This window comes from Ceratotherium simum, chromosome 8 (genome assembly GCF_057802395.1).
Source record: "Ceratotherium simum simum isolate JZ-2026a chromosome 8, ASM5780239v1, whole genome shotgun sequence".
Classification (NCBI taxonomy): domain Eukaryota; kingdom Metazoa; phylum Chordata; class Mammalia; order Perissodactyla; family Rhinocerotidae; genus Ceratotherium; species Ceratotherium simum.
This window is the reverse complement of record NC_141907.1, coordinates 4,956,806-4,978,587: the sequence shown is the minus strand read 5'-3', so window position 1 is coordinate 4,978,587 and position 21,782 is coordinate 4,956,806. Positions and strand designations below refer to the sequence as shown.

General features: G+C 51.0%; 1 protein-coding gene across 2 annotated transcripts in view; it reads left to right on the top strand.

Moving 5' to 3' along the window:
• Positions 1 to 3,409: 3,409 nt before the first annotated feature.
• Positions 3,410 to 21,782, top strand: part of TBC1D14 (TBC1 domain family member 14) — a 106,408-nt gene continuing 88,035 nt past the window's right edge. The window contains exons 1-2 of one of the 2 annotated variants that reach the window (XM_087434883.1): positions 3,410 to 3,441; positions 13,884 to 14,622. In XM_087434883.1, coding sequence (XP_087291009.1) covers positions 13,901 to 14,622 — 722 coding nt within the window. In that variant the 5' untranslated portion in view covers positions 3,410 to 3,441; positions 13,884 to 13,900. The remainder of the gene's footprint in view (positions 3,442 to 13,883; positions 14,623 to 21,782) is intronic. The other variant, XM_014788860.2, reaches the window with a different exon arrangement.

Here is a 21,782-nt window from a genome sequence, read left to right as displayed (position 1 = left end):
TAAAAATGAGAACTCCATCTCCATGGTGAAGGAGGTAACACTCCAAGGAATAAAGGCACAAAGAATAAGCTTCCTGTGGATTTCTGAAAGCCCATGGGCCAAAGGGAAGCTCTTGGAAATAAATGAAGGCTGTGTAATCTGCCTCTGCCCAGTATGGATGGGCCCAAAGCCGGACCAAGCTCCTAACGTGGAGTGTGACAGCCACCGGTTACTTTTATTTATGCCTGGCCCCTGGTGGCTCTGAATAGAAGCCAGGGGCAAGGAGGGTGGGAGGCAGGATGGCAAGTGGGCAGGAGCTTCTGGACAGTGGGGGGTAAGCGGTGAGACATGGGCTGAGCAGCCTCACCCTCCAGCACCTGTTTCCTCACCTGCAAAATCGGACTCAATGCACCAGCTTGGTGGGCTATGGGGCTCCACGGTGGCAATGGGCTGGAACAGCCCACACAGCAGAGGGCCCCTGGAGGGCTCCAGATACAGCTGTAGGGATGAGCAAGATTTATTCAGCCATTCAACAAATATTTATGGAGCTCGCATTTGGGGTGGGGGAAGAGGCGGGGGCAAAATGTGTGTTTGGGAGCCTAGATCCCCATCGCTCCTGAAAAGAGACACGAAAGGGGTCTTGCAGAGAAGGAGGCTTCTGGGCTGGTTCCTGTGCCCACCTCCTACCCGACTTGACCTTGGGCCTTTCCTTGTCTTTTTTTCTGGGCCTCAGTTTCCCCCCTGAATAATGAGAGGGATGGGCTTAAGGATCTCTAAGAGTGCTGCCAGCTCTGACACCCTGCTTATGATCCTTCTGGGGTCGGGTCTGCATCTGGTCAGTTAGCCATTTTCCTCGTAAGGGGATGTGGCTGCATTTGTGAGATGCCACATCTGTCTGCTCCTCTTGACGGAGGCTCCGTGAGGGTGAGAGCTGTGGGCTGTCATCACTCTGGTGGTCCCAGAGCCCGGGACGGGGCTGGCACAGAGTGGGTCAGGGGTGGTTTCCATGGATCTCAGACATCCTGGGAAGGGCATTCCCACTCTTGCTTGGCAAGCCTAGGGAGGCTCAGAGGTCAGGCTTGAAGAGGTCCCTCCGGGAGTCTCTGAGGAGTCCCGGGGCCTCTCCTCACCTTGGCAGGTTGACCAACACACTTTCTCTACATTATATTGCTGGGGAGGCACCAAGCGAACACGCCAGAAACTGACAAAGCCAGTTTTTTACACGTTTCCATCATTCCCATTTACTTTGACTCATTTAATCCTCATACAATTCGGGCAGTGGAGGTGCCGTGAGCCTATAGAGATGGGGAACGTTGAGGAGGGGAGGGGAGGTTTCCAGACAATGGGGAACGTTGAGGAGGGGAGGGGAGGTTTCCAGACACACCTGAGGAGGGGTTACCCAAGCCCAGGGGCCACCACGGGCCAGACCTGTGCCTGGAAGCGAGGATAGCAAGCTCAAGGCCTGGCGCTTGTCTGCATCAAGCAACAGCTCTGCATTCCTCAAAGGGACGATGACATGGGTGAGAATCACTCTGGGAACCTGGGGGTTAAGTCTGCATGGGGGAACGGGATGGCTTCACCAAGGCAGCCAGCTGTTAGCCAGCAGAGGTGGGCCAGGAGCTGAGCACCCTGAAACAGCTGTTTCCACAGCAGAGGTGGGGGCCCGGAGGCACGGAGGTTCAGAGAGGTGACGTGAGTGCATATGGCCATACAGCTAATCTTGTTCATTGTATTTTTAATTTTGTTAGACTCAAGTTGCAATGAGGATTTATCTACAACACTTTTGGGTGCTGATGACAAGGGGTAAGAAATGGGTCAAAACACACGGAGGGTGTAAGTGCCTGAGGCTCCAAGAAGGGGCTCGGGGCTGGGGTGGGGCAGCAGGATGGGGAGAGGGTGTGGAAAAGGCAGACAGAGGGCGCCAAACGCAAATCTGTGGGCCTTGAACTTTGCGGTTCTGGATTCAGAACAGCTGCCCCTTGTCATTGTGAGGTTTTAAAACCCTAAGACTCAGAAGGAGTGCTGGAAGGGATTTGGGGAGTCAAAAGAACACTGTAAAAGCAGATTTAAAATCTGATGTATTAAATTGCTAATTAATTTAGGGCTGAAGCAGTTCTGTACCCTCCTGTTAGTGTTTTCTTAAAATAAGCTGGGAGGGCACATTGGGTTTTGAAGGAGACCTGGTATTTTCCTTAAAAGCACCCAGAAATGTAAGCGTTTATAAAGCTTCTATTATGCATCAAGCACTGTGAGGGGTGTTAATGTATTCTATCAAGACATTGCCTTTTTGAAGTTCTTGCCCATCCTGCAATCGTAACTAAAGCTGCTAAGAGTTTTCAGAGCTATGAGACAGGAGAAACAGTCAGGGTTCTTTGGCCCAAACCTAATGACCAGAGCCCAGACAAATTAATCCCCCATTGCATGCTTCCAGATGCTTTCTGTGATGGAGAGTTACCCTTCCTGTCCTCAGCCACTCTGCTATCAAGTCCTCTCTCAGAGTCAGCTGGTCGGTTCCTCTGAGGTTTCCTCGCTGCTAATTCTGCCTGTGACAGCCCTTGGGCTCCTGGTTCCTAGGAGCCAAGCCTAGTGTAGAACTGAGGCCTTCTGGCTCCCAGCTGCTGGAGTCTTTCCTCTTCCCTTGATGTCCACAGAATATAATGATAATTCAACGAATATTTAAGTGCCTACTATTTGCCAGGCCCAGGGAACACAGCAGTAAACAGGATAAGCAGGTTTGGCACAGGGAACCTGCATTCTAGAAGGGAGGTGAGGGAGGGTCAGTTAGCAGCTAATAAGAGCCTTCTTATTCAGGGTCTTGCAAGGTCTTGGAAGGCGGTCTGGGGCGGGTTATCTGGCTTCTGACCCCTCTCAGCTACTGACTGGCCCTGGGACTTTGGGCACGAGACTTAGATCACAGACCCTGTCTCTGGAGTTTCTGCAGTGTAGAGGCAAAATAACGCACATAAACGCTAGGCCAGCAGTTCTCAAACTTGTCTGCACAGCTTCCAAAACAAACTGGCAATACCGACATCTCATTTGCAGAGACCATGATTTAACTGGCCTGGGGCATGGCCGGGCTTTGGAATCTTCTAAGATCCCCAGGGGATACTAAAGTGCACGTAAGTTTGGGAACTACGCCGCTAGGCGCTGCCTAAGACCTCAAGAAAAGAGAGCTACAAGAAGAGCCCGTTTTACAGATTAAAAGACTAAGGCCGGGCGGGGAGGAAGCCGAAGCCACGTTCCCGAGGCCCCCGGGCAGATCTCGGGGCTCGCCCACACGGACCTCCAGCCTTCTGCCCCGTGGAGGCCGGGCCCCTCCTCCTCCACACCCCTGCCCCGGGCAGGGGCACCCATCGATGCGCTCCGCCGCTCGGCTCCCCACGCCTGGTACCGGCCCGCTCGTGCCCCTTCCCCCTCCCGCCGCTTCCCACTTCCAAGATGGCCGCGGGTGGAGCCGACCAGGTAAGGAGGGCCCTGGGGGGTGTCCACCGGGGCTCTGCGGACACGAAAACCCCCTCAGACCTCCTTTCGCAGCTCTGCTTGGCGCTTAGGAGAGAAAAGGGCCGGCGACGCCACTCTGGGGCCCGCGGCGGGCTGGCGACCCAGCGGAGATGCAGTGGGGCGAGCGCCGAGCTCGAGGAGCGGCGGCGGCGGGGCGGGGCTAGGGCGGGGAGCGCGGGGCGGGGCGAGGGCGGGGCTCGGGGTGGGGCTAGGGCGGGGAGCGCGGGGCGGGGCGCGGGGGCGCGGGCGGGGCGAGGGCGCGCGCCGCTGTTGGCTACAGGCGGCTCGCGTGCACCTGCCCTGCCGGCCCGCCACCTGCCGCGCGCACGGCGTCCTCGCTGCGCGAGTTGCGGGTCTGGCGGGGCCTGGGCTGCGGACCCGCGGGCCCGGGATGGCGTGGCAACCGTGCTGACTCGGGTACTGAGGGCCTCCGGCGGGCCTGGGCCGCGAGGGAGGGCCGGGGCGCGGGGTGCTGCCACCTGCTGCCGCGTCGCCCGGAGCAGGGAGGCGGCCTGGGGCGGGGCGGGCGGCGCGGGTGCGGGTCCTGACCGGGCGCCCCTCGCTGCGCGGCTGCCGCCTCCTCCGCGCCCGGGGAGCGCGTGGGAGCCCGGGGACCGTCGTGGGGTCCGGGCGGCACTCGGCTCGTCCGCCCTTCGGAGAGGCGCGCGCCCTGACACGCTCCTTTTCCGGAACTTGACGAAAAGTTTTCCCCCTCAGACGCGCGGGGCTCCCGGGCCCGGAGAGGAGCCCACTCGGCGCGCGGAACCCCCCGGCCCCGCCACCTCGGGCCCCCGACGCTCGGGACCCCTCCACCTCGGACCCCCTCCGCCTCCAGACCCCGAACCCCAAGACCCCCTCCACCTCGAACCCCCGACCCTCGGGACCCTCTCCACCTCGGGCCCCCGAACCCCAGACCCCCTCCGCCTCGGGCCCCCGCCCCCCGAGATCCCCTCCGCCTCGGGCCCCCGACCCCCGAGATCCCCTCCGCCTCGGGCCCCCGACCCCCGAGATCCCCTCCGCCTCGGAACCCCGAACCCCAAGACCCCTTCCACCTCGGCCCCCCGCCCCTCGGCCCCCCGACCCCCGACACCCCCCTCCGCCTCGGGCCCCCGACCCCTGGTACCTCCTCCACCTCGAGCCCCCGACCCCCCCTCTGCCTCCGGACGCCGACCCTCGAGACCCTCTCCACCTCGAGTCCCCGACCCCTGACACCCCCTCCGCCTCGGGCCCCCAACCCCCGGGACCCCTCCACCTCGGAGTCCCTGACCCACGGAAACGCTTTCCACCTTGGAGCCTCCCCCACGTTGGAGCCCCCGATCCCCGGGACCCCCCTCCACCTTGGAGCTCTGGTCCCCTTCCTTCTCAGAATCCATTTCCCTGGGTCGCAGACCCATCTCCCCGGATCCACTGTGTCAGGGCCGGGGACTCCTGTTTGCCTCAGAGCCCCCCATTCCTGGGCCACAGACCCCCTCTGCCTCAGAGACCTGGGCATGCTTCCCACTGGGAGGGCTGAGAGGCCAGAGCACGCAGGCGTGTGTGCGTGGGTGGGTGGGTGGCGGGCGCTCCCCAGGCGGCCCTCCTGGGCAGGGAGCTGCCACGAGGAAGGAGGGAGGAATGGCGGTGGCTCAAAGCTGTAGGGGTGAGGCCGTGGTGAGGAAGGCTCCTCAGGAAGCCCGAGGACTGGCCTGCGGACTCCAGACCCCGGGAGCTGGCAGAGGGCATTTTAGTGGCCGGATCCTTGCCTGGCCACTGAAACATTTTCTGTCTTCAAGTTGCACAGGGCACCGTTTTCTCCAGCGTTGAATTGGAAGCTTTGCTTTAGAAAGTTCTTTGTGCCGGAGGCCCCTGGGCGTGGACTTATTTTATTTCCCGAGGCTAGCGGGGGGCTGGTGTCTGCAGGATGTTGGCATCTTGTCTTCTTGGCTGCCTTCATAGAGGATGGGTTGCTGCTGCACGCTGTCGGGTGCTTTGCATGGACCCTGCTAGTCCTTACAGCAATCCTGGAACGTTTCCTCTTGCTCAGTTTATCCGCCAGTACCAACCATGTCTCAAGTTTGGGCATGACTTCTTCCTACCCCCTGCCCACCTGAGTTGCCCCTCCCGACCCCCAAGGCTGTCTTACTGCTGTCTTAGTTGTCATGTATGTTTGACCCCTTGAGACTGTGGGCTTCATCTGATCCCAGCCCTAATGAGAACCTGGTATGTCCTAGGGCTCAGGGTTACTGAGTGAATTTATCCTTTGGGAAACATTAAGGGAGGTAAAGTAACTGGTTTAGAGTCAGCCAGCTGGAGAGAGGCAGGGGTGAGATTCAAACTGAGGCAGGTCACTGGGCCAGGCTCTGTTCACCTTACTGTCCTCCACGGTCCAGCAAGTCCTGGCAGGTCCCCATTCAGCACTTTGTGCTGAGCTGGGCCTGCTTCATGCTTGGGGAGCTGTTTTCACAGTCTGCCCCCAGCCTGCCCTCTCACATTAGCGTGGGTGCTGCCTCACCTGGCTTCTGAGCCCCTGCAGTTCCTCTCTGCTAGCACCCTCCTTCTGCCTCTCCACCCCTCGACCTTTCCACTTCTCCATCCTTCCGTCCCACTGCCCTACTCCCCTCTGTGCAGCGGGTAAGTTCCCATCGTTCATGCCTCCACTTCCCCTCGCTTGTGCTCTGTTGAAGGCCTGTCTAACAGTGAGGACACAGCTTATCAGAGCAACTTGTTTTAGAATCTGTCCCCCCATTGGTCAGAGCTTCTGACCACCTTGCACCAGCCTCAGCACAGGGGATGCCTGCCCAGCATGTGTGGGTGCTCGTGAAGCTTTGAGACCTTGGAGAAGATTTGGCATCAAAATAGACATATACATAATATGTAAAAGAGGATTTTAGGAAAATGACTGTATGTTGTCTGATAGTGTTTGTTTTAGGGCGTATATAAAGTTTCTAGGGCCTGGGTTGTTTAGAATTCTAGATTGGCAAGCAGGAAGGAACTCAGGTAGATCAGTGGGGCTAATCACCTCATTTTACAGATGGGGAAGTTGAGGCCCAGCACTCGGTGCCACAGAGCAGGTATGAGGAGAGAGATTAGTGACAGGAAGAAGATGTACAGTGAGGCTGTGCAGAGACAGACTGGCTGTGTCTGGGCTTGCTTATGCAAATGAGTTGCTAAAATAGTGGGCCTGAGCTGGCTGGCCCTATCTGGTGCCCAGGAAAGAGTAACAGCAGCCAGCGTCTTCTAAGGCTTAGCTTATGCCAGGCACCATTCTAAAGGCTTTATGTGGATTCTTCCCCTAATCTTGTCAGCTGCCTAATGAGATAAGGTCTGTTATTGTCCTCATTTTACTACATGGAAATTGAGGCACGGGGAAGTTAAGAAACTAGTCTAAGGTCACACATCTGGTAAGTGGAGGAGCTGGGATTTGAACCCAGGCAGGCTACCTCCAGAACTTTCCTTATTTTTTCCCCCTGTGTATTTTGTTTTTAACACTTTTCTGTTGAAATGTAACATACGTACAGAGAAGTGTAAAAATTAAGTGTTTAGTTTATCAATTATCACAAAGTTTAGGGTCTGTATTCCTAAACTTTTCAGTAAGCCATGTATGGGCTTTGATTCAGACCTGGTTTGAATCTAGTTTCTGTTGGCTGTGTGACCTTGGGTGAGTTACTCAGCCTGGCTGAATCTCACAGGTCCTTCAGTGTACTTGGCAGGGTTGTGATGATTAGAGCATGTAATAGCACCTAGCATGTTTGGTGTATGGTAAATGTTCAGTAAACGGTTTCTCTTATTAATAATTAAGATTATAGATTATATTGGCTTTGTTAAGTGGTCTGAATATCTTCCTAACCTGTCAGTTGTGTCCCAGTCACTTTATAGGTACTTACGATGATTGGTTTTGATAAATCACTTTATGCAGCTGAAACATTTTGGGGTAGTGGGGAACCCCACTGGCTAAGCTGGCTGGTCCTATCTGGTGCCACCCCCCCACCATCGAAAGTCCTTAATTTAGAATGTTCCATCTATGCCTTTTATAACCATCTTTGGACAGTGTAAGTTAAATGTCTGTTGCTTAGGGTTGTAAAGGAGCCTTTGGGGACCCTCAACAGTTTAGCCTCATTCACCCTCCAGAGGAATATATTGAGCTTCTAGGAAATTCTTTTTTAGGATTATTTTTATCCTAAAGAATAACCCATTTAAAAACCAAAGTACTTTTATAGTTCAATTTTCCATTCTACATAATGAAAATTAACCCATTGTTTTAGGCCGCTTGTGCAGCAGTGGAAAGAGTAAGCACTTCCGAGTCAGAGCCAGGTTAGCCCCAGCACAACCGCTTTATTATACATTATCTTTCATGCCTCGGTCTTCTTGTCTGTGAGATGGTGATGATGGTACCCTGAGCTCTTGGGTCATTATAGAGGTTACATAGCTGGTGGGTGTGAACGCTGAACAGAGTGCCCAACATGTAATGCATGCTTGGTGAGCAGAGGTGCCTGCTCATGTTAGTTGTTAATGCTGAGGCACTTGAGATCCAGAATGTCCTGTGCCTTTCTTTCCAAGGTCCTTTCTGCCTAAGTCAGGACTTGAATTAAAAAGAGAAAGACTCACGGTGGTTGATGCTTGTGGAGGCCTCTACAGAGCAGGCTGATTCACGTGAGAGACACCACGTAGATCACTGGGTTCTCCCTGGTGTTAGAACCTCACTTCAGAGGCTCGACTGGCCTGTTTGTCCTGGACAATTTCGTCCTCAGGGCTGAGGTGAAGGCCTGATGGAGCCACCACTCCTGTGGGGAGGCTGGTAGTCCCACCAGAATCCTCACCAGGAAACCTGAAGGACCCCTGAGAGGCCTTGTGGAGAATGACGCGGGTATTGGAGAGAGAAGACTCAGGTGGGGCCCTGCCTGCAAAACCTTGGGCAGGTCACTGAGTCTGGCTCGGCCTAGGCTTGTTCCCATCTGTGATAAGAGAGAATGCAGTCTGCTCTTTCACAGGAGGGATGAGGATTAGAGAAGGTGCTTGATGTCTGCGTTCGGGCCGGGTAAGCAGCAAAGCTTACCAAGAGGCCTTGGATTCACAGTTTGGGCCCCAGCTGTTGCTACACAAAAGTGGAGACCTTGGGTGAGCCATGTACCTCAGTTTCCTCCTCTACTCGGTGCGGTTAATAGGGCTAGCTTTTTTTTTTTTTTTTTCTGGTTGGTCAATTCTTTTTTTTAATAGGGCTAGCTTATAGGGCCGTTGACGGCTGTAAAACAGAATGGCATATGAAGAGCTTAGAATAGTGCCTGGTACTCATTAAATTGTGGTTTTATGGGGATGTCAGGTGCTGCAGAGGTGGTCCTGCCCTCTGGAAACTTTGGCTCTAGGACAGATGTGCCTTCAGGCCCTCGCTGATGGAAACCTGTGCACACTTGCCTCTTAAGAGTAAGGGTAGAGAAATCAGTGGAGAGCCTGGTTGATGGCATGCTTGGCCGTGAAGGCGAGTGCGCCCTCCTTGGAGGATCAGGGACAGCGGTGATGTTCCCCGTGCTATTGAGGGTGTGAGGAGGTAGCTCTCCTCTGCAGTATCCACGGAGGAGCTGGGACAAGGAGGGCTGCGTGTGGCACACGCCCCATGGACGGAAAGGAGCCACAGGAAGGTGGCTGCTGGAGGATGTCCGCATGGATGGGCAGCATTATTTCTCCCTGAAGCCACCAATGAGTGGATTTTTCCCCCTGGGGACATAACCAAATCATTTGGTTTTGGTTTCTTAAACTTGTTTCTTTTATTTATGAAGACTTGGTCAAAACCCTAGTCCCATTGCTTTTTTTTTTTTTTTTCCCTTTTTCTCCCCAAAGCCACAGTACATAGTTGTATGTCATAGTTGCACATCCTTCTAGTTGCTGTATGTGGGACGCGGCCTCAGCATGGCCGGACAAGCGGTGCATTGGTGCGCGCCCGGATCCAAACCCTGGGCCGCCTGTAGCGGAGCGTGTGCACTTAACCGCTAAGCCACGGGGCCGGCCCCCCCCCCATTGCTTTTTAAGGAGGAAAAAACTAAACTGTTGCTTCAAGATGCAATTATTTTCCAAAGCCTTATTCAGAGTCACTGTCAGAGCTGCTGTCCACTTTCTGACGTGTATTAAACTAAAGACGTGGCCCCTGTGGAGTAAAAGTTGTTTGAATCTCTTGGCGTTTATCCTCTTTGCTTCCTGCAGAACTCAGATAAATAAAATTCAGATGGTCTTGCTGCCTGGGATAAAAACTTCCTCTTATCCGTACTTGACATCTTGTAGGTATGTTTTTCTCTCGTCAGGGAGGTGATGGCTAGTCATCGTTAAACTTGTAGCCAGCGCCCCCACGCCTGGTGCTGGGCTGTGGCTATAGGATGCCAAGAACCTGAGGATGCGTACCACGATGGTCGCTGCTGTGGGGGGCTGTGTTGGACTTTGGGAAACAACTGTAGAGGGAGGAATTTTGTTTTACTTTCCTGAACCATCGATTGCTGACAGCATACCTTGCTGTCTAGTCTGGTAGCCGACATGATGCACAGGATGGTCATGGCTTACTTGCTGTGTCTGTTGTCTGCACCTGCTGCGGGAACTCAGTGAGAGGGATTTTCTTCCGCATCTTGTTACCTCCACTGCTCACCTTGTTCTTGGAACATAACCCAGCTCTCAGCAGATGTTTCTTGGATGGACTGTTCCTGAAACCTGCCTACTTAGAGCTTAGTTGTTAGTAATAATTAACTCAACAAAGAGATTTTTAAATCCCTAATCCATGCCAGGCGTTTGGTCAGGCAGTGGCATCCTGCAGTTATCAGGACTGTGCCTGCCTAAAGCTTAGAAGCCCATGCAGAGAGACATGGGAACAGCTGTAAACACGGTTGTTTTAGGAGGGTGTAGCCAAAAGGAGCCTAGGAGGAAGGGGGACCTGTAGCTTCCTGGGAGAGTTGGGCGAGGCTTCTCAGAGGAAGTGGCCTTGGAAGTGTGCTGTCTCCTTGTACCACAGGCTGCCAGATCCCCAGGGATGGAGCACCCCAGGCAGTGGTACAGTACACTTGGGTGCTGCGAGAGATGAGGGTGACACCACAAGGCTTGTGAGGCTGGCAGGGATGCACTGGAAAGGGCCTGTGTGCCAGCTCAGGGAACTTAGGCTTTTCCTTTCTTTAGAAAATGTGTGACTTGGAGGCAGGCCATCGGCAGCTGGCTTCCTGGCGGGCTTCGAAAGTCCACCCTGCAGTCTGTCTCCGAAGCATGCCCTTTGTGCAGCCTCCCCCTTCGGGGCACCGTCGGAAGGCAGGTGCTCTGGAGTGTGGTTTCAGGTTTTATGGCACTGGTGGCACCTGGTGAAAGGGTTTGAGGACAGGTGGCCTTGGCCCTTGCAGAGTTTGGTTTTAGAGTGTGTTGCAAGCAGAAGTACGTTTTCTCTTTTAGGTTTGTTTCCCAGAAGGCTGACACCCTGTTCCTGAGGTTTAAGGAACTTAGACTGGACTTGGAACCAGCGGAGGCCTCAAAGGTCGTTCAGCTTCTCCCTAGAAGAGGCCTTTGGGCTGCTCTCCGTGGCCCCCAAGGCAGAGGAGGGAAGAATGGAGACCCAGGCCACTGCCAGTGGCTTTGGGCTCTGTCAGACCTTGCTTCATTCTTCCTGTGCTCTCATCTGGGCGATTCAGGGAACGGCTCCTTGGGCTGCCATGAATGAAATACTGTTGTTTCACTTAACACACTTATTATGTGTCTATTCTAGTGTCAAAATTTCAGTTTAAATTCATTTTTTGCAGGAACCTCAGCTCTTTATGTGGCTAAAGTAGAGGAAATTCACGTTTATTGGGCACTACTGTGTGTCAGATGCGGGATGTCCTGGTGCTTTTACCAAACCTTCTCATTTCATTTATCCTCAGACCAGCCTTTGAGTTATCGGGTATTGCCCTACTTCACTGTTGGGGGTGAGGGAAGTTGAAGCTCAGAAAAATTAAGCCTCTCCTCTGAGGTCGCTCCAGCTGGTGAGTGGCAGAGCCAGAATTTCAGTTAGGCCTGTCAGAGGCTCTCAGCTCTGTTTACTGTGAGGATTTCCTCTTGTGTTTGTGGCTTTTTGCCAGTTTGACCTGTTAGTGTTGATGGTGCTTTCATAATTCTAATTACCTTTGACATTGCCAAAGATTAGCTCTTAACTCTGTGCTAAAAAGGTTTCTTCCTCTATTTTCCTTTTAATTAAAAAAATGTAGATCTTTCAAATTTGTGTACATTTCAGTCTCCCTGTCTCTTCCTCTTGTGAATCCTGTTGTTTCACTGCATGGTTCAGTTCAGGAATTTTCCCAGAGCAGGGTCTCAGAGATAGTTTGCTGTGGCCTTGCCTGGGAGGAGCTCATGGCTGAGGACTCAGGGTGGAGGCTCCAGTCCAGGAAATTCCGGGCAGTGTGAACCGTGAAACATTTAAAACGTGTTCACGTGTGGTGAGGTGATGATGTCCAGATCCTTTTGGAGGATGAACTGAGGTTTTGCTCTGTAGGTTAGAGAAGCGTTTTATTTTATACAACACCTTTATAACTTCATTTTTGTATTAAATTCTAATTTTGTCTGTATTTTTGTTTTGCTGTAGTATAGTGTGGTTCTACCTTCAAAGAAAAATTGATAACTGATTAGTACAACGCCATGATTAAATAATCCTTCCTTACTCATTGGGTCATATTTCAAGTTTTTATGTATAGTTCAGTCTATTTCTGAATTCTGCATTTCGAGTCATTCCTTCGTATTACTATTTTTGCTCTAGGGCTTCTCTGTCTGACTGGTTCCTTCAGTTTCTGGGAGGAGGGAGATTACCCCCTTCCCCTTTCTGCTTTTAATGAATTTGCTTTTGCTTTGTTGACATTGAGAAGCAGGCCAGGCTTCCTGACGGGGAGTGGGAAGGCTCTTTACAAAAGCTAAAATAACACCCAGATGGGAGTGGGTCTCATTGTTACCGCCATGCTTCACAACCTTCAGCTACTTGCTGTTTGATACCTGCAGAGTGCCTGCTATGGGGCCAGGTGCCTAGTGAGTGCTTTTCTTGTGGTGCTTTCTCTAATTCTCCCAAGGCACTGTAGTGGAGCTGGGATCAGAAGCTGGAATGTCTGAGTCCAAAGTCCCCTTCTTTAAGTTGTTCTATTCCATGGGTCAGATTTAAAGGCACCACCAGATTTCTTTAGTTTCGACATTTTAAGGGACAATAGAAGGCAGCATAACACATGCCAGGTTTCTCAGTCCGCTGGGGGCTGTGCTGTCCAGGCTGGTGTACCTCTCATCCCCTTGTCCCCACCCCAGCGTTAGGCTAGAAAACTGTAGGCAGGGCCCTAGATGTGTGTGTGTCACTGACAGCTCTGGCTCCTCTTACTCAAATCTCTATTGTACGTTCATGGTCTTGATTTTTCCTTTATTGATTATCTGTCTTCACTGAGCCAGCCTTCTGACCTGGGTTTTTATAACCCCAAACTAAGCCATTCATCCACCAGGTACAGCCTATTTTGGGGTCAGTCCATAGATCCCAGCTGTGCCGCTAAGTAACAGTATGATCTTGGACCCGTTTCTTAACCGAGCCTCAGTTTCTTCCATAGTAAAGGTGATCAAATGCCCTACCTTGTAGAACTGGGTGAGGTGACTGAAACGTTTGTGGAGGCCATGGCTCGCTTGACATGGTGGGGTCATCTCACTGCACATGGCATACACAGTTTATCTTGTTGTTTTCTCTCTTGATGAAGATGTCTTGATTTTTATGCTGTCTCAGAACAAGTGGAACCATGACTTATGTATGGGTTATGAATTCACATACTTTTCAGCAGAGGTATTCTGTGTATCATTTAAAAAACACAAAAACCAAAAAACTTCTCTTTCTGCCTAGCACAGTCCTCATGCTCCCAGTGCTGTCCTGGGGAACAGAGATGTGACTGATGGGGTGGTAATAATGATGAAGATAATGGTTTTATATATTTTTACCCGTGATGTATCCTTTGTTTGAGTTATCTTCCTGTGATTTTATATCATGATAACATATGTTAAAACTCCAGCTTCTGGTCCTGAATTAAAACTTGGGTATATAGGACTTTTTTCAAGGATTCCTCCTTTTTTTTTTGGTGAGGAAGATTGGCCCTGAGCTAACATCTGTTGCCAATCTTCCTCTTTTTGCTTGAGGAAGATTATCGCTGGGCTGACATCTCTGCCAGCCTTCCTCTATTTTGTATGTGGGATGCCACCACAGCATGGCTTGATGAGCGGTGTGTAGGTCCCCACCCAGGATCCGAACCTGTGAACCCCGGGCTGCTGAAGTGGAGCACAGGAAGTTAACCACTACACCACTAGGCCGGCCTCGGATTCCTCCTTTAAAAGGGACATCAGAACATTTGAGCTGTGCATCAGAGGAGTGGGGTCTTTGGCTTTTATATCCACTGCCTTAATTTCCATTTTTGTGTTTTTTCTAGTTTCTTCTTGGACCAAGATGACTGATGGAAACCTGTCCACCTCTACAAATGGCGTAGCCTTGATGGGCATTCTGGATGGTCGATCAGGAAACCACATTCAGAACCTGCAACACTTGAATCTCAAGGCGCCCAGATCCCTCTCGTTGCCTGAGTATGGGCCCAAGCTGAAACTTGGTGCTTTAGAAGATCAGCACAGCCTTAAGTCGGTGGACTCAGGCATTCCTACCCTAGAGATTAGCAACCCGGAACCTGTACCCTGCAGCGTGGTCCATGTGAAGAGGAAACAGTCTGAGTCGGACATAGTGCCTGAGCGGGCCTGCCAGAGCGCATGCCCGCTGCCATCCTACGCACCACCAGCTCCCACCAGTGCTGAGCGGGAGCAGAGTGTGCGGAAGTCCTCCACGTTTCCCAGGACAGGCTATGATTCAGTGAAGCTCTACAGCCCCACCTCCAAAGCCCTGAACCGCAGTGACGATGTCTCCGTCTGCAGCGTGTCCAGTCTTGGCACAGAGCTGTCAACCACACTGTCCGTCAGCAATGAGGACATCTTGGACCTCATGGTCACGAGCAGCTCCAGTGCCATTGTGACCCTGGAGAATGACGATGACCCACAGTTTACTGACGTTACCTTGAGTTCCATCAAGGAAACCCGCGACTTACACCAGCAGGACTGTGTTGATGCAACTGAGGAGGGGAATAAACTGAAAATATTGGGACCATTTAGTAACTTCTTTACAAGGTAATGCCATCTTTGTCTCTCTAGAAGAGCTAGGTTGTTGAATTCAGACCAGTTGAAGTGTTCTTATCTAAAATGGGTTGTATGTTTCCTGCCTTGTTGAGCAGGCACTATGTCATGCAGATAATCATGCCTGTTCCCAATAACCCAGAATCCTGTGGAGTTGTGTGTAGGACTGGTCTGTTGGTGATTCTGCTTTCTGATTCCTCACTGCTACCTGTCACCTCTATCTCTATGTCCCTGGCTCACTCACACAGTCTCTTGTCACTTCTCGGCCTCTGACCTGCTGCGGCTGAGAGAGACTCGCAAGTGGCCAGTGTTACCAAATCAGCAACCTTACTTGGTCAGCCTTATCCTCTGAAGGGCCCTTTATGCTCATATCTTGAGTTTCTTGGGCCAAAGGGTGCTGATGAGGGTGATATCAGAGTTAGGAACCCACATTTCTAACCCCAGCCCCCACTGGCATTACCTAGGGCTGGCGTTTCTGGGTGCCCCTGGTTGTGTTCCCTCTGCTCCTACTTGGCCGTGCACTTGTGTTCGTGTTCTGGCCCTCACCCTGCTGCTGAGGAGTGTGCCGTCACTGCACTGCAGCCACATGTGTTCCTGCCTGTGTTGGGAGCAGGCCATGCACCCCCCTCCCCATGGTGCCCTGTTACCCAGGTGCCAAACCAGGGCTGCTGGTGTCCCTGTGACTCACCTCAGGCCCTGTGGGGACAGCTCCTGCCGTGTCTCCCTCTCATTTGTGTTCTCATGTTTTCGTTCGACAAGTGTTTGTGTCCTAGGCTCTACTCTTGGCAGGTAATTTGGGAGTAACACGGTGATAGAAATGGTCATGGGTATTGACTTTGGGTGGTCTTACAGGCTGGGGGTGGTGGAAATGGACATATCAATCAGTCACACAAGCACACGTGAACTCCCAAACTGGAGTGCTGTGAGGAAGGGCACAGGGGCTGTGGAGAGTATGTGCAGGAGAATGGCCATCTGCTCCACAGCTGCTCTTTGGAGGGCTCTGGGCCCAGGGCTTGGCAGGTGGGAGCATTTCTTTGGTTGACCCTGGCTGCCCCATGTGTGTGTGCCCCCAGCAAAGGCCACATTGGACACTTGGCAGTTCTGGATGTCCCTTTGAGATGGTGTGATGTGCTGGCTGGAGTCAGCTGGAGACTTCTGTGGCTGTGGGCGTGCATGTTAACTTACTGCTGCCTCAGTTGCTTCATCAGCTGCACGTGGGGATTATCTCAGATGAGCCCAAGACCAGTCCTGAGTGAAAAGATCTCCGACGTGGGCTCTGGTTTTGTGGGCACCTTTTCTGTTTGGTGTGCTGACAGACAGGTGTCATGCTACCACGAGGAGAGTTCCTGTCCCAGAACTCAGTAACTCAGCGATGGCCTTCAGTGGGAGGAGCCCAGGAACTTTGGGCGGACTGTTTGTGATATCCCTTCTGAGACCATAGCCCTAAAATATTGTAGTTGTGGTTCAGATTTGTGTGGCTGCACTGTTCTCTTTACTCAGCTCAGTGTTCTCAGCTTTTCCTCTTGATGAATACTACCTGGGTGCTTGTTAAATATGGCTCCTCAGGATCCATCCCAGAACTCTAGAATCAGAGTCTCAGGGAAGGGCCTGGGAGACAGGTTTTAAGAATCACCTGGGGTTCTTGGCAAATTTGGGAAACGTTGCTCGAAATAAGGATGGCTGGGAAGCAGCACAGAGGGAAGAACTTAGCTTTGGAATTCAACAGAACTGCACCCCCTTCCTAGCTGTGTGACCTTGAACAAGTTACTTCACCTCTCTGAGTCAGTTTTCTCATCTCTAAAATAGCATGAGTAAGTGCCTGGCACGTGGTGCTTGTTATGCTGTTGATGTACCTCTACTCTTACCTTTGTCATCATCATCACTGTGCTCTGTCTTGGCTTCCTCATGTGCAAAATGGTGATAATGTGAACTATTCATGTGGTGGTCCTGGGGATGAAGTGTGTCCCCATGTGTGAAACTTAGTGCAGGCCCAGGCAGAGTAAGCTTGGAAGTATCAGTTGCTCATTGTGATGATCATGGCGCCATCTCACTTCCTCTGCTGCCTTTGTCGAATTGTCTGTGTTGGCGCCTCTTCCCCTTTGAAAAGAAGCACCATCAATTATTGCAGATCATTTCTTTCTTTTTTTTTTTTTTTTTTTATAATTTTATTTATTTATTTTTCCCCCAAAGCCCCAGTAGATAGTTGTATGTCATAGTTGCACATCCTTCCAGTTGCTGTATGTGGGACGCGGCCTCAGCATGGCCAGAGAAGCGGTGCGTCGGTGCGCGCCCGGGATCCGAACGTGGGCCGCCAGTAGCGGAGCGCGCCCACTTAACCGCTAAGCCACGGGGCCGGCCCCTGGCAGATCATTTCTAAAGCTACTATTTTTGAAAATCTTTCTCAGCTTTGTGCCACAGAAAACAAATGTCTCCTCTTAGTTTTATTCCTTGGTTCTTGTCTTCCTCTTGTTTTGATGGCTGTGACATTATTATTGTGAGCCATTATTCAGAACTTTGGAAAGCACGTGGAATATTAATGACAAATGAGTCAAAATATGTGATATCATCGGCCAAGTCTAGTGAATTTTTTGTCCTAGAGTCTTAAAGAGTTAGAGAAGAGTTTCAATCCAGAGTTCCTTTGAGGGGAAAAGGGTTCTGTGCCAAAAGATGTTTGGAACCCACTAAACATTTTACAGGTGAGTAAATTTATTGATGAGTTACAGAGAAGGCCTGGCACACAGCAGGTACTCAGGACTGTGGACTGTGTTCTTGAGGGCAGGGCTGGGACTAGAGCTGGTCCTTTGGGGTTCCCAGACCAGGCTTCTGAGTCACCCTATTTCTCTACTTTATACCCTGAGTCCAGGCAACTGACTCTCTTTACCCTAGTGCCTTCTGTTCTCCTTGTCCTCACTGAGTCGATTTCTAGGTTGTAGAAGGAAGCATGGGCTGTATTGTGGAAGGCTAGTCTAGGAGAATGGGTCTCAGAGGAAGGGGTGGAGATGGTTAGGGAACTTGTGGCCTGAGGAGCAGACCTGTTGGTGACCCTAACTGCTTGATGAGGGCGGCCTGGGTGAGGCAGGAGGAGGGGAGTGACAGGACGGCTGGCTGGCCTGATGCTGACCCGTGGAAGCTGCAGGCTCAGCTCCTGTTTGTTCCTGGTTCCTTTGTTCATCCAGACTGTAATAAGCACCTCTGTTGCAGACTCTACCCTGAGCGTAGAGAGTCCCTGCCCTTAAGGTGCTCATAGCTGGTAGGGGAGACGGACTGGATACTGTGGGGGCGGGGGCATGAGTGCTGTCATGGGAGTGTGAGTGTGTGTGGTACCCAAGTCAGGAGTCAGGCTGGCTGGGTTCAGTGTGAGCTCTCCTACTTAATAGCTGTGTGACCTTGGGCAAGTTACTTCACCTCTCTGAGCCTTAAATGGGCATAAAACTACTGTGTAAGGTTAGAAATCAAGTAGATAAAGCATCTAGAATGCTTCATCGTACTCTGTGAGTAGTAGCTAGCTATGATTCTAACATAAATATTATCATTTCTAAAAAATATATTTTCTAAAGCTTTCCCTAGTTCTTATCTCCATATTGTGCTTATTGCTTCAACCAACCAGTTACTGAAAAAGTTAGATCAGGGTTTCTCCACCTTGGCACTGTTGACATTTTGGGATGGATGAATCTTTGTGGTAGGGGTTGTCCTGTGCATTGAAGGCTGTTGAGCAGCATTCCTGGCCTCTACCCACTAGATGCCAGTAGCACTCCTCAGTTGTGCAACCAAAAATGTCCTCAGAAACTGCCAAATGTCCTGGGGTTTGTGGTGGGGTGGGAGAGGTGGGCAAAATCACCCAGGCTTTGAGAACCACTGAGCTAGCAAGTTGTAAATGTTAGTATTTAATTGCTTCCTTCAAGGAAATTTACCAATGTAATGTAATTTGAGCAGAATCCTCATCTTGTATAGAAGAGAGAGGGGCTGTGTTAAGGGATCCTGTGAGCCCAGTGTCGTTGAATGGTATTTATATAGAAACACCGACAGCAAATATGAGAGGGATTCAGTAACATGCTTGTTTTCTACAGGAGGCAGGGTTGGTTTCTGTGAAGCCCAGGGCTTAAGGCTGCTAATCTGCACTGGTCTGGAAGGTCATAATTAGCTTTGACTACTTACTTCTTTTGTGTAGCCCTGTGTTAAGCTCTCAGAAAAGATGATCTGAGTATCCTTTGCTGACGAGAGATACTTGAACTGCATTTGAAGGATGAGAAGGAGCGTGCCAAATGGAGGTGTGAGGGCCGAGGGAACAGCTTGTGGAAGGCTGGGAGGTGTGGTGCGCCTGGCTGTGTTTAAAGAACTGTAATGATGCGTTTTTCCGCTCTGCTTCCTGACCTGGCTGAGAGCCCCTTGGGGGCACAGTCTGTGTCTGGTTCACCCTTGCACTGAGTTGTAATTCAAAGACAGAGACAAGGAGCACGGTGGTTGAGAGCTGGGGCTGCTCTGACCCAGGTTCCAACCTCAGCTTTGCCATTTGTAACCTTGTATGACCTCAGGAAACTCACTTAACCTCTGTGTTTACTAGATGACACGGGGTTAATTATACTTCTCATAAAGAGTCGATTTGAGGGTTAAATGAGATAATACAAGCAGAGCGCTGGGCAGAGCACATACCGAATATGCAGGTTGGATTTCTGGGCCTGCTCTCTGCCTTTGTTGGGGTTTCACATAAGATTTCACTTTTTTTAAGAGTCTGCTATATGAAAAAGTTTGAAACCACTGGTTTAAGAAAAATAAATCTTTAAATGGGCACTATGACTTGATGTGAAAGTGCTCAACCACAATTTTAGTTCCTGTACTGATCTAGGCTTTTGGGATTTGATTATTTAGAAGGTGACATGAGCAATGCTAAGGAAGAAATGTACTTACTGCTTTCTTTTTAGGGAGGTGAGTTAGTTGACCTATTGGGAGAATGTACTTCAGAGACATGTGACAACCAGAGCTTTCGGCACAGGGAATAACAGGTACCGTCTGGGGCTTGCCAGGTGCCATTCTCAGCACTTTTAGGTGGTTGCCTTGTTTGATCTTCAAGAACCGTATGAGCGAGTATGGTGTGGTCGATTCTGTGGGCTGGCTTGTTCATCCTCTAGGCCACCTTCCTTCTGGGGTGCCTTCCTGTGCTGTGGAAACGGAAGAGTTAAAAATATGCCTTTCCCAGAGTCTCTTGCAGCTAGGGTTCTAGATGTGAATTGGGTACCATCAAATTCTCCCATTTATGAGAGATTTGAGGTAGAAGTTAGGCGGAGACCGTTTTTTCTTCTGCTTTTGGCCATTTTCTGCTCTTGGCGATGTCAGAGAGATGGGAGGCTGTCCTGCAGCAGCATCACTGTGTCCGTTTCCTGGATGTGTAGAGGCAGTCGCAGTGGAGGAGGTGGCTGCGTTCTGTGTTGCAGTGTCGAGAGGCAGTGGTGGTGGCTTCCTGATCCTGTTGCATTCTTGAATTCGTAATTCCAGTGGCAGCTCAGATGTGGCAGCTCCCCTGGTGTGTCAGTTCTGTATTATTCAGGGAGCTGTTCCTGGGGGTCCAGTTTAGAGCCCCCTACTTTAGCCATTACAACAATTTTGAAATCATCTCATTCTTGAGTTAAATCTCTTTCTGCTTAAATGCCTAGAGTGTATCCTATATCCTACACTGAAAGCTGATGAATTCAGGCAAGTACTGTAAGTAATTCTCATTTATAGGTGAGGAAACTGAGGCAGGGGGTAGTTAAGTAACTTGCAAGGGATCCAAAGACAATACAGGGTTTGGGTCTCTAAACTTAGGTTTCTTATTTGGAAAATAGAAATAAGTTCACGCTTCAAAGTGTTGTTGGGATTAAATGGGGAGAAAGTGTACGTAGATGTGAAGCACAAAGCACGTGGCAGGCATGTTAATGTCTATTCATTGTTTTTTTTTGCCTGACTAGTTTTCTACTGCTTTGACTATGTTAGAATTAGCATCAGTTAATTGAGGTTATAATAATGTAACTATGACTTTTCTACAAAATCTGCTTGCTAATGTTCCTGGTGACTTTGACCTGGCATTAGGGATATACAGAAAACACCTGCTGTATACCTGAGCTGCTGAGGTGTGTGTGTATGTACACACCACTGTAATACGTGGCAAGGAGCACTGGTTGGTGTTTTCTTAACCTAGCTATTTACTGGCATGTGGTCTTGGGTAAGGCAGGCACTCAACCTCTCTGGGGCTTACTGTCTTTGGTTGCAGAATGAGCTGAAGGTACCTATTTTACAGAGTTGTGAAAAGGAAAGGAGTGATCTGATCCGGGTGTTGAGCTCCAAGTACCAGGCCACAAGGGAACCAAGAAGATAGGAAGATGGCAGATGAGTGCTGGAGGCCACTGTGTAAATCCCTGTACAGTGCAGTGAGGGTTTGAGGAGAGATGAGCACAGCAGAGAATCCCCTGGAAGTCCAGAAAGAAATACAGGGGCTGAGATGCTGGCAGGCCTTTGAACACAAGGTTGAGACAGTGTTTCTTTGGCAGAGGGATCAGCTTGTGCAAAGTTATGGGAGCAGGAAAAAGCTCAGTGTTTCTGGGAAAACGCCATGGCCTGAGGCATTCAGGGTGGAGGAGAGGTGACAGAAAGGTGGATAGGAGCCCAGATTGGCCGGGGCTTTTAGGACCACTTTTAGACCCAAGACTCAAAGCACATAAGAGCCAGAGAGAGTAAGAGAAAGGTCTACACAGGAGCTGATGAACTGCCTTTATGAGAGGGGGATTAAATCTGGTTAGCTAGAGGGGCTCCAAGTTGCCTTCTGAGCAGCTCCCCTGGGGAGAGGCAGTAGCCGCCCTGTTCGGAGCATATGTTTTGGGCCATTCTCTCTCTAAAGCATTTCACAGCCTTCAGGTAGGGATTGTCTCCGCACTGGAGACAGGCTCAGAGAGGCTAACTGCATAGACTCCAAGTGGCAGAGCCGTGATTTGAACATTCACTTGTCTACCTCCAAAGTCTGTGCTCTTTCTGCACAAGACTACGCTGCCCCTTGCAGCATGACCAGAAAGAGGGGAACTCAAGGTGGGAGAGCAAGAGAAGGTGAGCTGAAATCCAAGGTGCAGTGGAGATCCTGCAGGCCAGTGGGGGTGGAGTGAACAGGTGCTCTGTGGAAGGGTGGGTGG